Source organism: Balaenoptera ricei, chromosome 9, assembly GCF_028023285.1.
Source record: "Balaenoptera ricei isolate mBalRic1 chromosome 9, mBalRic1.hap2, whole genome shotgun sequence".
NCBI classification, from domain to species: domain Eukaryota; kingdom Metazoa; phylum Chordata; class Mammalia; order Artiodactyla; family Balaenopteridae; genus Balaenoptera; species Balaenoptera ricei.
Window position 1 is genome coordinate 12,937,423 of NC_082647.1, and position 15,354 is coordinate 12,952,776.

At 40.1% G+C, this 15,354-nt stretch overlaps 1 protein-coding gene across 6 annotated transcripts in view; it reads right to left on the reverse strand.

Annotated features, from left to right (window-relative positions):
* AGK (acylglycerol kinase) overlaps positions 1-15,354 on the reverse strand; it is a 126,252-nt gene that overhangs the window by 9,584 nt on the left and 101,314 nt on the right. For all 6 annotated transcript variants that reach the window (XM_059933205.1, XM_059933206.1, XM_059933203.1 and 3 more), the window contains 4 exons: positions 9,879-9,958; positions 6,927-6,984; positions 2,349-2,496; positions 1,806-1,900 (listed from right to left, as the gene is read on the reverse strand). In XM_059933205.1, coding sequence (XP_059789188.1) covers positions 1,806-1,900; positions 2,349-2,496; positions 6,927-6,984; positions 9,879-9,958 — 381 coding nt within the window. The remainder of the gene's footprint in view (positions 1-1,805; positions 1,901-2,348; positions 2,497-6,926; positions 6,985-9,878; positions 9,959-15,354) is intronic.

A 15,354-nucleotide genomic window follows, 5' to 3' on the forward strand; every position in this document is an offset into this window, starting at 1 on the left:
ACATGAGCTGACACTGTAAAATTCTTAGGACAGTGCTTATCATGTAGTAAATATAAGCAATTTTTTTCAAGTTTATTTCCTTTGTGAATTTCTAATTATGCCCCCTGCCTGTTGTTTATATTAGTCCTTTGCCCGTTTCTTATTGATTATCCTAACAGTTAAGCATAAAGGAAAGCTATTAACTCCTGGTATATCACATCCTAATATTTTTCCCAATTTGTCATTAAAAAAAATTTTTTTTAAAGATTGATAAATTATAAAGGAAATCTAAAAATGAGTGTCATTAAAATTTTTGTTTATAGTTTCTTTTTTATTAGAAGTAGACAAATGCATCAATATGATTTTTGGTTAGATGCCAGGCTTGGAAAAGCCTCGTCCTCCCAAGTTTATATTGATAATCACTTAAGATTTCACTCTAGTGTTTTTAAGTTTTATTTTCTTACATTTAACCTTTTAATCCAACCAGAATCAATTTAGAAGGTGAAAAGAGCTATGTGATCCGAATGTTATACAATGGACATGCATTACCTTTATAATTAAAAAGCAGTCCAGTACTCTGAATATTAATATTGGAATCAAGCTTCTCACTACACTTGTCCCCCTCATTCATCTTACTACATTCATATGTTCAATTCCATGTGCCAGTTTTCAGACTGACCAGGTTAGTTGTGAACATACTTTGATTCACATAAAAGCTGAACATAGGATTAGTCCACGGTTAAGGATAACTTTCCTACTGGCATGCTCATTAATATAAACTATTAAAGTTTTCTCTAGACCAGGGGTCAGTAAACCCTTACTGTGAATGGCCAGAGAGTAAATGTTTTAGGCTTTTGGGCCATTCAGTCTCTGTCACAACAACTCAGCTCTGCCACTGCCATATAAGAGTGGCCACAGACAACGTGGATATGGATGAATATGGCTAAGTTCCAATCAAACTTTACTTGTGGATGTTGAAACTTGAATTTCGTATACTTTTACCTATCACAAAATATAATTCTTCTTTTGACTTTATTCCAACCATTTAAAAACGTAAAATCAATTCTCAGCTTGCAGGCTGTAGTAAAACAGGTGGCAGATCAGTTTGCTAACCTCTGCTTTATTTCAAAAAATTTTTAGCCTTTTATCTATATCAGCACTATCCAGGAGAGCTTTTTGCACTACGGAAATAATTTATATTTGCGCTTTTCAATATGGTAGCTACTAGCCACATATGGCTATTGAGCACTTGACATGTGGCATAAGTAATAAGTTTTAAATTTTATTTGTATTAATTTAAATTTAAGCAGCTACATGTGACTAGTGGCTACCATACTGGTCAGTGCATTTCAATAGATTGGACTTAATATGTAAAATAGAGATGTTTGTGTGTATACATATATACATCTATATAAATGTAGATGTATATATGGTTTTCTCTCCTGGAGACCTAAATCTACAAATTTAATATAGTCACAAAAATAATGGATATTTACTCAAGTAAAAGTTCCACAAATTTTTATTCCTGTGACAAATGGGATTAGGCTAACTCCATTTCTAAAGGCCTTTTGCCCTCAGTTCTCTCAGGCAGAAGGCTTGGTGACAGACACTTGATCAGAGCCCCTTAAGCTTTTAGGCACTTCACTCGCTGTTTCTTCTCATTGCTATTATTCCTCAAAGGCACCCCACAGCCTCCTGTTCCTGATCCTTCCCTCTCTATCCCCACAGGGTAAAAATAAAAACACCAAGTTAGTGGAAGAGCATGTAGCCTTTGTCACTTTTTCCCAAATGCTTTTCTACTTTAAAAAAAAAAAAAGCACACTTACTGCCAGGTCAAGCTGACTGTTCCGAGTCGTGATGGACAGTTCAAGGGTGGACAGCTGCACTTCTTTCCAGACCTCTGGGCTCACCTCTTGGGGGGCTGTGTGAATGCATTCGATACAGGTCAATGTCTCCCATGAACATCTCAGCACCACCACCACGGCCAGCTACCAGTGGCTCAGATGGCCTCCCAAGCCCATCTGCTGACCGCCCCCCCCACCGCTTAGTTTTCTTTATCTCATACTTTTGATACACAGGTTAAAGGGCCAGGCTCAAAATGGAATCTCTATGCCTGAGACATCCCTATCAAAGCAGCCACAATAACATAAAGGTTGGTGACAGAAAGGGGAAGTCGCTGGGAGTCACAGCTGACACAGGCTGCTCCCATGCATGGGGACCCTGCTGCTGCTGTTTGGGGCCTGCACTGTGCACACAGAGGGCTGAGTTCAGTGACGCTGGAAAGGAGAGCCGAGCGCCGAGGCGGGGTCTGCTGCAGGCAGGCCTGAGCTGACCCGGGCTTTCCAGTCGTCAGTGCCCTCGCTGCTCACCGTCCTGCGGCTGGACCCAGTAGGATGCGAGCCTTCGTAATATCCTCCTGTACAAAGAGGGCCGTGGAGGGGTCTCTTCTGCTCCGCTGGGAGGTCGCTCTGTAGGTCCCGTGTATGAGAGAGAGGCTTGATGAGTCTGAGGCCACTCCTTTCAATGTGAAGAGACAAAAACCTTTATCGTGCAACACGATTCCAAACTCTTGGGGTTTCTCTCTACAAAGGACAGTATTCCACCCATATCTGCTTGAAAGCTAACTAGTAATCTCCTCTCATGGGATGAAATTATCTCTAATTTGCCGTGTGGAATCCTCAAGCTTTCTTTTCCTACTGAAGGCCTATAGGAACCAAGTGACTGCGGCCTCCACTGCTCTCCTAACACAGAGCAGAGAGGAGATCAAAGTGGACCAGCAACCAGCCACTGCTTATACTTGTGCAAGAAAACCTCAGTATGAACAAGCATAGTCATCTGATACTGTGACTTAGAGATGGTGACACAAACATGAAATCCAGTTGTATCACATACCTTCTTCACTTCTGTTATCATATTCCACTCAGAGACCAGACTGCTTTAGTCCAGCCTCGAAATCCAGCCCAAGGCCTCTCATTCCTGCTCAAAGGCCATCATTCTCAACTCTAGATTTGTCTTCTTCCTGGCACCCTGAGTCCAGTGCCATCCTGGGTCCCATCAGTGTCCCCAGGGATGATGAAAACAACACCCTAGCCTCTCAGCCCTTGACGTCACCTCTAACCCACCACAGCCACCGATTTCCATGGCCACGTCCCAGTCCTTATCGGTACCCAGAACTACTCCATCTTAGAAATCTAAAGCCCTGATATCCTACCATCTAATCACTTCCCATATTCTTCTGGTTGATTCTTTTGTGCCCAATGGCTCTTAGGGTGAACTACTCCCTTGTTCTCAAGTTTCCATGGGGTGAATTACAAAAGAGTAACAATTCCAACTTCTCTCACTCCATCTCTTACTCCTTCCCAAGTCCAGAAAGACCCAACCCCTTCTCTTCTCACTCTGGAAGTGGCCATCCTGTGGACTCACGCATCCACTGCTTCCTCACGCAGTGAGGTTACTTAGCAGTCTCTGCCCCGAAGGAGATGTTTTAAGTGGATAAATTCAATTTGGAGTATTAGGAAATCAGATTGTGACCACGTATCCAAGCTGTGCCCTTCACTCCTGCTGACATTTATAAAGCTGGTATGCTGATTTCCATCTGCTTTGTTCCTGCATTTGGTTAGCCAGAGGAAGAAGAGAGGGGTGTGATTTGGGGGCCCGTGGAGACCCTAACCACACCAAGCTCTCAGTCGCACTGAGAATCCCAGCCCCTGACCACGCCATTTGTCCTCAGGCCAACCAGTGGGTTACTTTATATCACTCTCTTTCCCATTGCTTTTGGCCCTCGTGTCTCCTTTCTTCCATAATGTTTGCCCTGAAAAGCCCCTATTCTTGATCAATCTGTCACTAGGTGTCTGTACTTCTACATCGTGGCTCAATATTATTAGAGGGGGAAATAAAACACTCCTGCTGAGTACTGACACAGGGAAAACAATCACCCAAACGAGCATATCCATGTCAACAAATTCTTGGTCTAAGGTTGTCCATGCCACTTGATAATCCTTCTAAACCCACCTATTTTCATCTTTCTTCAAAACTCCCCATACCACCACGACCATCACCACCATCACCATCACCACCACCACCACCACCACCATCACCACTATCACCATCATCACCATCACCACCATCACTACCATCACCACCATCACCATCACCACCATCACCACCACCATCACCACCATCACCACCACCATCACCACCATCACCACCACCACCATCACCATTATCACCAACACCACCATCACCACCACCACCTCACTTTCAAAAGATCACTTGCTTCCTGTGCTTCAGTGAGAATATCAAGACATCAGTGAGAACCGCCTTACCTCTTTATAAATATGTTTTCATCTGGACCTCTTCTTTATTTCTCTCCTGTCTCAAGGAAAAAGGCGTCCCTCCCCCGTCCAAGGCTAGTCCAGGACTTTGGATCCCACTCCCTTCCACTTGCTCGTGGAACTAGCTGAGTCAGTCATGCTTTTTGGGTCCTTTCTCTCTTCTCCTCCCATTCTTTTTCACTTCTGCTTCAGGATATAAAGACACAGATACCTCTCCAATTAAAAAAAACCAAACACTCCAGTGGCCCATATTTCTCACTAGCTTTTGTCTTTTTATGTCCTTCTCTTCAGAGTCGAGATCCTTGAGGGAGTGGCTCTACTGCCTCTACCTTTTGCTCCCATTTACCCCTGAACCTTCTTCAGTGTGGCTTCAGCTCTTCCACCCACGGGCTACCGAACCTTCAGAGGGCACTCACTTTCCTGCCTCTATTTAGACTCTGCCGTTGCTTCTTGAAATCGCACTCTCTTCTTGAAATTCTCTCTTCCATCGGCTTCTGTGTCGGTACTTCCTCCTGGAGTCTCTCTTAGCGGTTCCCAGGCATCGTCTCTGGCTCTTTAAATGAAGGCTATTCCTGGCCATCTATTCTCACTAGTAACTTCACTAAATCCATAGCTCAATGCCACTCATACACTTATGACATTTACATCTATTTTTTTAGCCCATATCTCTCTGAATTCCAGACCGAAGTCACGACTGTACTGCCACTTGTCTGCACCACCAGTGTGTTAAACTCAGTATGTGCCAAACTGAAAATTTCATCTTTCTTCACAAACTTGATTCTACTCTAATATTATCAGCATTAATGGAAAACTCTAGTTACCAAACTCTAGTCCCTCAAACCAGAAATCTGGGAATACTACACGCTCCTTCCAACTTTTGAGGGCTGTACCTCTTTAATCCATCCTCTGTGGTCAATATTCACTGTTACCACCTTATCACCTTTCAACTGGATTACATTAACAATCTTCTACCTGATGCCTTTGCATTTAACTACCCATGTCCAATCTCTTGTCCACACTGTTGCCAAACAATTTTTCTAAAGTGAAAATCTGCTCTTGCCACTCCCCTGCTTAAGACTCAATAACCCTCTAGTGCTTTAATGATAAATGTCAGATCCCACATCAAAACCTGTCATAAGTGGTCCTGACCTAACCCTCAAAGTCCCCTTCCCGCCATGCTACTGCATTGGCCATAATTAAAGACCGTGTTACACCACTGTGACTTCACACATCCTCACCGCTCCACTCGGAATGCCATTTATCTAGTCCTGTATGTATTTCAAAATCTGGCAAAAGTGTCACCTTCCCTGGGCTGACTTTACCAACCTTCAGTCAGAGGTAAATGCCCCTCCTCTCTGCTTCCATCTTATTCTCTCCATATTTCTCTCTTAGCACTTGCCAAATTGCTGATTTACTTGGACCTCACCCCCAGCACTTGAATACTTCTTGAGGGCAGGAAACCTGTCTTATTTGACTTTGCATTCCAAATATATAGCAGGGCTTGCCACACAACAGGTATGCAGTAATTGTTTGCTGAAGAAATGATGGAAACAGTTTACATGCTCCCAGATTCTACAACTTAAATATGTAGTTACTCTATTTCTTCCTGAATGCAATCCCGACTCCACCAATGTAATTATGCCCTCAAGCAACAGCAGTAATGCATTTCACTCACACAATTTGCCTTAGGTATAGAAAGTCCTTGGCGCCCCCCAAGTTCATTTTAATAATCATATAGATTTGTTACCCCTAGTACTTTAATGGTTTTGTTATCCATCTGGAATTTATTTAGAAGGTAAAGGGAGCTATGTTTTCCAAACGTATTGCAATGGACATATATTACTTTTGTAATTCGAAAAACACTCAATACTCTGAATGTTAACATTAAAACCAAACTTTTCACTACATTCAAACTTCATCTGCCAATTTTCAGATTGGTCGAATTGTAAATATACTACCTTGATTTGCGTAAAAGCTGAACACAGCATATAGTACACAGATAAGTATGACTTTTCTATTAGCATTTTCATGAATATACATTGTTGAGCTTTTCTCTATGCCAGTATAGTCTACAGCAGCACGGCCTGATAGAACTTTCTCTGATGATGACAACTGTCTCTAGACCTGTGCTGTCCAATACGGCAACCACTACCCACATCTGGCTAGTTTGAAAAAGCATAGTTTGAAGCACAAAGCATAGTTTGAAACCTCCTATATTATACACAAGCCTATATGATTAGATATATTCAGATACAAAACTTCAGTTCATTTCCAGATGCTAATATAGACACACTTGCAAATAGTTAATGAGATACAGGTCATTGTGTTCAAGGTTAGTCTGGTAAGAGTGAGTGAATGAATAGACAAAGGGAAGTAAAATACTAAAATGAAATTAAATATGGGCTTGGTAATGGAGAAGGTAAGTTGGTAGATGAGAGGAATCACAACAGGAATGCTTTCTGCATTTGTATATAAGTAAATATGCCCCATTTTAGTGTTGGAGCACGCCATATACATCTGTAGCAAGAAATTTTTTAAAATTCCAAATACACACATCACAGAGGAACAACAAAATATCAGAGCTCAAACTTCTACATTGTAAACTGTATTTACCTTAAGAGTGCTGAAAAAGTGGGCTACTTTGGTTTTTAGAGGCCCAAGATACCAGTACCTGAGAAAGACCAAGATAAAAATGTAATTAGAATATTAAAAGAACTATCAATGTGCTAGATACCATTCATGACGGATAATACATTAGAATTACACCTTTACCATGAGTGTCTGCTCTGGAGGCTTGGAGACTGTGGTTTAGCATAAAAAAAAGTATTGCAGTAAGTTTTTAATCTGCATTTGAATACCATGTCAAACCATACATAATTAGTTATACAGCAGCTAGATCCTTGCAATTTACAAGGGATATATAATCAGAGTCTCCTTGAATCTCTAAATTCACAGGTATCACTGTAATATATACTTTCCACCATGGAATACAGTTGAGTATACATTCCAAATGAGCAGAGAGTGATAAAGCCACAATGAGATGTAGTTGCTGGGTGCTGATGTATTACTCATGAGCTAAATGGCTGCATTCTGCACACCGTGTTCTCTCTCACACACAAACACAATTAAAATCTGTAAATCAGCATAACTTCACATTACTCATGTTATGCAGCTTGAAAATGGCAAATGTGAAATCTGGGAATGAAGAGGGTCTACTTCATATCGCTAAATACCTAAAAGCTACTGAAGAGAAAAAGATACCTAGTTGGAATTAGAAAAGTGGCATAAAGCAGATTTCTCTCTTAAAACTTATCTGTCACCTACCAGCCCATCTTAACTGCTCTCTATTTGTTTTGGATCAATATGTATTTATTTAGCACTTACTATGTATATGGAGGAAATGCAGCAATATAAAGAATATAAAATTCTTGCCTTTGAGGGCTCCTAATTTGAGAAAATAAGGCCCCCCAAAGTAATAGAAAATAACAAATAAACATATTTATATGACATGGTATAAACTGATCACTATTCATTGGTAAGGAGAGTCAAGACGGCACAAGAAATCATTAAGGGCCTAAAATTGAAGCAGCCACACTTGCATAATGAATGACACTAGAACAAAGTAAGGGCACGGGACCTAGAAACATGGGTTGGATTTAGATACATGAAAGAGGGAAGGAAATCATTCTAGGCAGAAGGAGTAGTAGAAGTACGGGAAACACTGAGAGTAATAGCCAGAGCAAAAGCTTTATTTAAAGCAAAGATACACAACTCTGTAATTAGGGGTGCTGACAGATTAAGTTGGGCCTTGAATGCCCAAATAAGGAGTTTAGCTATAGAACGAGCAATGCGGAACCACTCTAACTATTATCCAGGTAAGTACGGTGAGGCTATTAATGAGGGCTTTGACCATCTAATTTTTTTGTTTTTGTTATTTTGTTTCAAAGGTTACTCAATGATTTGCTTCTTTTCCCAGTTAGCCAGACAGAAACACATCCCATCCAAACTGCCTGCAGTTCCCTCCATCTGTATCAATAGCAAGTTCTGACACTGTGCGTGCAGTCTTCCTGAGGCCAGCTAGGAATTGGTTTCTCGCGTCCCGATTGTGTCTCTCATGACACACAGAGCGACTCAGTGCATGGTCCTAATCCAGGTGTAACCACCACCAGAATTTTAAAATTCACTGCTCGGAAATCAAACAGAATATGGGCCCGCGTGTGATATTCCTAAAGGGCTGGCCTATGCTTGTGCTCAGTACATTTAGAAAGCAATTTGCTCTCATCAGACCTTCTCAGGGGAAACTAAGCAATTCCTCTTGGTAAATTGCTGGCATTTGAGATTACAGATCAGACACAAAGATAACTTGTGGAATCAAGATAACCATGGCATACTTGCAAATAAAAGCTGTGAAATATTAAAGAACACAGTGTATGATATAACATAATGATATCTCTCTTTGGACAGTCCGCTGTCAGGAACTTCATTAGCAGGAATAACCAGTGAAACAAATGAGAGAAATTTCTGTAGGCACTTCCCTGGCGGTCCAGTGGTTAAAAGACTTCGCCTTCCAATGCAGGGGGTGCGGGTTCGATCCCTGGTTGGGGAGCTAAGATTCCACAGGCCACACGGCCAAAAAAACCAAAACATAAAACAGGAGCAATATCATAACAGAAATTCAATAAAGTTAAAAATGGTCACATCAAAAAAAACAACAAAACAAAACAAGAAAAATTTCTGTAAAGAAAATGAGCAGGAATGCCTACAATGTGAAAGCGGGGTTTCTTGATAAAAGCTGTGTGTGAGATCAATCATAATTCATTTCAACCATACTAAAATTGTAAGCCCGTTTTCAAGAAGAGGAAAAGAAAAACTAACGCCCACGAGCGAGGAGGGAACCTCACGCCGCATCTGCTCAGCCCCACCTCAGGAAGCCCTGCCCAAGCAGCCTCTCCATGCAACAGAACAGGACACACCCTCTTTCCGAGCCAGGAGCCTATTCTACACGATGAATTCTCCAAAAATAAGCCCGTTCACATGAAAAGCCAGCGGCGGCCCTCTAATCACCTCCTCCACAGGCCTGTTTCTTCCATCTCCCAACGCAGCCAGGCATCTGCCTTTCTTCCTCCTCTGAAAGAGGCGGCCTGGGGTCTATGGATCTGCTAGGCTTTCAGAAAGAACACCTCTCGTGGGGGGTTGTGAAACCCGACGAGGGCTGTGAAAGCTCCACGAGGCTGTGGCCCCAGCGGTGCCTCTGACTTGGTACCCAGCTAATCAGGCCGCGGGAGGAGAGGCCAGCCAGTGCCCCTCCGGGCTAGCGCGGCCTCAACCACGCTCACATACGACGTCTAGAAAGAGAGATGCCAGCTGCTCCTCTTGAGCTTCCGCCAGGCTAGGGTGGAGGAAACCGGAACTCTCCGCAGCCTCTCTGCACGTAAGAACTTAAACCTCTACCTCTGTTATTCACACATAATTCAACCTAGATCACTACATATTGAAACCGCAAAGACAGGGACAGAATAAGAAGGTGTCTCAAAATCACCACACGTTAATACAGTGCCCCTTTACTTGCTAACTGAGACGCCAGCATCTCGGAAGGATCCCCATCGAAGGCCGGTCAGTGCAAACACTGGCTGTTCCTTTTCACCCTGCAAGTTAAACACATTTAATTTAAATTAATGACGACAATAACTTGGAACTCTCTACAGGTAAGTAACCAGCAAACGTTCATGGCCTACGTTTCATCAAACCAAAATTCTAAAAGGGATGTTCCAAATTTAAGAAATTAATTCTGTGAGTGCTCAGTAAAAGTACTTAAATAAACTGTCCTGTAAAATGAAGCTAACTTTTTTGTATAGGCCTCATGAATCCGCTGCAAGAAAATACAGTATCATACTTCAGACTGTAATCATTATGCTGATTCTTGGACCAATTAGTTGGGTCAGCCAGAATTTCTTCTCTCTCTTATACTTGTCCAAGGCAAAGATAATTTAAGCCTGCGTTCTCTTTGGAGGGCCAAGAGCTATCAAGGAAGATCAGCAACCTGGTAGGTACTCCAGAATGTTTCACTTGGATATCTGAAAATACAGCCAGATATTTGTCATAACAAATCAGGATGAAAAGTGATTCGGATTTAGTCCAGTGCTTTATGGCCAAATACTGCATATTATAATCAGCAAGCTTCTAATAAATCAGTGAGTTTATTTAGCAATATATAGAAAACACACAATTGAGCCACTGCCTCCAAGTGTTTACACTTCATGATGGGCTTTCCTATATGAAAATATATACATCAGGATTCTGAAAGGGACTTTCCCGGTAGCTCAGAATTGCAGCTGAAGCCCAAGGGTGCCCCACATTCTAAAGAGAGATGCCAAATGCCAGACACAACTCCACAGAATTTGCTAAGCAGGCACAGAACCAGCTCGGTTTCCACCATGCAATCATTAGAACCAGGGTAAGCAAAAGATTAGGAACTGGAGGAGAATCCTTGGCACTGTAAGTTGTTGGCCTAGAGAAAGCATCTAAGTCTTCTTAGGAGAGGTAGTCCTTCCCCGCTCAGTCCCACTTTCACTCCTGTTCCCGCTACCCTGAAACAAGTGAGGGTTTTCTAGGCAGATCACACATGAATAGGGCCAGCCTACCAGTAAAAGACACTGGCCTCTCATTCCTTGGTTGTGTATCTGTTGAAGCAGATTTCCTTTTCTGCTCTCTGTACCTGCTTAAGCAAGAGAAGAAGGAGCTAGAGGGAAATGGCAGAGCAAAGAGGTGATGGTAAGGTAACCCACTACTGGCACAGCAAGGATGTATTAGTCTCCTGGGTGCCTAGTGCATACTGTGGAAGACAGCAGGGCTTGAGCCATCCTGACTATACTAAGCTAATCGTTCATTCATTCATTTTTTTTTCATGAATCATCATTAACGGATATATATTATATATTAGGAACTAGTGATAAAAAAATGTCCTCAAAGAGCTCAAGGTATAATGGGGGGTAGAAAGACACAGACAATAACAACACAATGCAGTAGGTTCAAAGAACAGAGATGTGTATCAAGTATTATGAAAGTACAGAGCAGGTGCAACTGTATAGTGAGTGAGGGAGCCAAGGAGATGGATGGTCAGGGAAAACACAATGTAAATTTTAAGACAAACCATAAATTTTAAAGAATAAGGTAAAATCTGAACAGACTGATTACTAGTAAGGAGACTGAATCAGTAGAAACCTCTCAACAAACAAAAGTCCAGGACCAGACAGTTTTACTGGTAAATTTTACCAAACATTCAAAGGAGAATTAATACCAATCCTTTTCATACTCTTCCAAAAAACAGAAGAGGAAGGAATTCTTCCAAACTGATTTTTTAAGGCCAGCATTACCCTGATACCAAAACCAGACAAGGACAATACAAGAAAACAAAATTAAAGGCCAATATTCCTGATGAACATAGATACAAAAACCCTCAACAAAATATTAGCAAACCAAACTCAACCATACATTAAAAGAATCAGACACCATAAATCAATATTTATTCCATGGATGCAAGGATGGTTCAACATCTTCAAATCAGTCAGTATGATATGCTACATCCACAAAATGAAGGATGAAAATCATATGATCATTTCACTAGATGCAGAAAAAGTATGTGATAAACTTCAACACTGATTTATGATAAAAACTCTCAACAAAGTGGGTATAGAGGGAATATACCTCAACATAATAAAAGGCCATATATGACAAGACCATAGCTAACATCCTACTCAACAGTAAAAAGCCTTTCCTCTAAGATCTTGAACAAGAAAGATGCCTCCCCTTACCACTTTTATTCAACATAGTATTGGAAGTGTTAGAGCTATTAGGTAAGAAAAAGAAATAAAGGCATCCAAATTGGAAAGGAAGAAGTAAAATTATCATGATTTATGGATGACATGACAGAACTAATAAATTCAGTAAAGTTGCAGGATACAAAATCAATACACAAAAATCTGTGGCATTTCTATACACTAATAACAAACTATCAGAAAGAGAAATAAAGAAAACAATCCCATTTACAACTGCATCAAAAAGAATAAAATATCTAGGAGTAAATTTAAACAAGGAGGTGAAATTGAAAACTACAAGACATTAATGAAAGAAATTGAAAATGGGAAGATATTCTGTGCTCCTGGATTGGAAAAATTACTGATGTTCAAATGTCCATACTACCAAAAGCAATCTGTAGATTCAATGCAATCCCTACCAAAATTCCAAAGACATTTTTCAAAGACATAGAACATATAATCCTAAAATTTGTATGGACCCACAAAGAAACCCCAAACAGCCAAAGCAATCCTGAGAAAGAAGAACAAAGCTGGAGGTATCACACTCCCTGATTTCAAACTATATTACAAAGCTATAGTGATTAAAACTGCATGGTATTGTCATATAAACAGACACATAAATCAACAAAGAGCCCAGAAATAAACCCACACATATATGGTAAATTAATTTATAACAAAGGAGCCAAGAATATACAATGGGGAAAGGACAGTCTCTTCAATAAATGATCCTAGGAAAACTGGACAGTCACATGCAAAAGAATGAAACTGGACCACTATCTTACACCACATAAAAAGATTAATTCAAAATGGATTAAAGACTTCAATATAAGACCTAAAACAATAAAGCTCCTAGAAGAAAACATAGGGGGTAAGCTTCCTGACATAAGTCTTGGCAATGATTTTTAAATTTGACACCAAAAGCAAAAGAAACTAAAGCAAAAACAAATAAGTGGGGCTACATCATACTAAAAACCTTCTGTTCAGCAAAGGAAACCATCAACAAAATAAAAAGGTAACCTACTGAATGGGAGAAAATGTTTGCAAATCGTATATCTGATAAGGGGTTAATATCCAAAATATATAAAGAACTCATATAACTCAATAGAAAAAAAAAAAAAGCAATCCACTTGAAAAATGGGCAAAGCAGAGAAACAGACATACTGATGCCCAGCATCATTAATCATCAGAGAAAGGCAAATGAAAACAACAATGAGATAACACCTCACACCTATTAGAATGGCTATCATCAAAAAGACAAGAAAAAACAAGTGTTGTTGAGAATGTGGAGAAAAGGGAAACCTTGTGCACGCTGGTGGGAATGTAAATTGGTGCAGCCACTATGGAAAATAGGATGGAAGTTCCTCAAAGAATTAAAAATAGACCTACCATGTGATCCAGCAATTCCACTTCTAGGTATTTATCCAATGAAAACACAAACGTTAACTCAAAAGATATATGCAACAGACACCGCAGAAATACAAAGCATCCAAAGAGACTACTACAAGCAACTCTATGCCAATAAAATGGACAACCTGGAAGAAATGGACAAATTCTTAGAAAGGTAGAACCTTCCAAGACTGAACCAGGAAGAAACAGAAAATATGAACAGACCAATCACAAGTAATGAAATTGAAACTGTGATTAAAAATCTTCCAACAAACAAAAGTCCAGGACCAGATGGCTTCACAGGTGAATTCTATCAAACATTTAGAGAAGAGCTAACACCCATCCTTCTCAAACTCTTCCAAAAAATCGCTAGGAAAGGAACACTCCCAAACTCATTCTATGAGGCCACCATCACCCTGATACCAAAACCAGACAAAGATACTCCAAAAAAAGAAAATTACAGACCAATATCACTGATGAATATAGATACAAAAATCCTCAACAAAATACCAGCAAACAGAATCCAACAACACATTAAAAGGATCATACACCATGATCAAGTGGGATTTATCCCAGGGATGCAAGGATTCTTCAATATATGCAAATCAAGCAATGTGATACACCATATTAACAAATTGAATAATAAAAACCATATGATCATCTCAATAGATGCAGAAAAAGCTTTTGACAAAATTCAACACCCATTTATGATAAAAACTCTCCAGAAAGTGGGCACAGAGGGAACCTACCTCAACATAATAAAGGCCATATATGACAAACCCACAGCAAACATCATTCTCAATGGTGAAAAGCTGAAAGCATTTCCTCTAAGATCAGGAACAAGACAAGGATGCCCATTCTCGCCACTATTATTCATCATAGTTTTGGAAGTCCTAGCCACGGCAATCAGAGAAGAAAAAGAATAAAAGGAATACAAATTGGAAAAGAAGAAGTAAAACTGTCACTGTTTGCAGATGACATGATACTATACATAGAGAATCCTCAAGATGCCACCAGAAAACCACTAGAGCTAATCAATGAATTTGGTAAAGTTGCAGGATACAAAATTAACGCACAGAAATCTCTTGCATTCCTATACACTAACAATGAAAGATCAGAAAGAGAAATTAAGGAAACAATCCCATTCACCATTGCAACAAAAAGAATAAAACACCTAGGAATAAACCTGCCTAAGGAGGTAAAAGACCTGTACTCAGAAAACTATAAGACACTGATGAAAGAAATCAAAGATGACACAAACGGAGAGATATATATACCATGTTCTTGGATTGGAAGAATCAATATTGTGAAAATGACTCTACTACCCAAAGCAATCTACAGATTCAATGCAATCCCTATCAAATTACCAGTGGCATTTTTTACAGAACTAGAACAAAAAATCTTAAAATTTGTATGGAGACACAAAAGACCCCGAATAGCCAAAGTACTCTTGAGGGAAAAAAACGGAACTGGAGGAATCAGACTCCCTAACTTCAGACTATACTACAAAGCTACAGTAATCAAGACAATATGGTACTGGCACAAAAACAGAAATATAGATCAATGGAACAGGATAGTAAGCCCAGAGATAAACCCACGCATCTACGGTCAACTAATCTATGACAAAGGAGGCAAGGATATATAATGGAGAAAAAGTCTCTTCAATAAGTGGTGCTGGGAAAACTGGACAGCTACATGTAAAAGAATGAAATTAGAACACTCTCTAACACCATACACAAAAATAAACTCAAAATGGATTAGAGATCTAAATGTAAGACCGGACACTATAAAACTCTTAGAGGAAAACATAGGAAGAACACTCTTTGATATAAATCACAGCA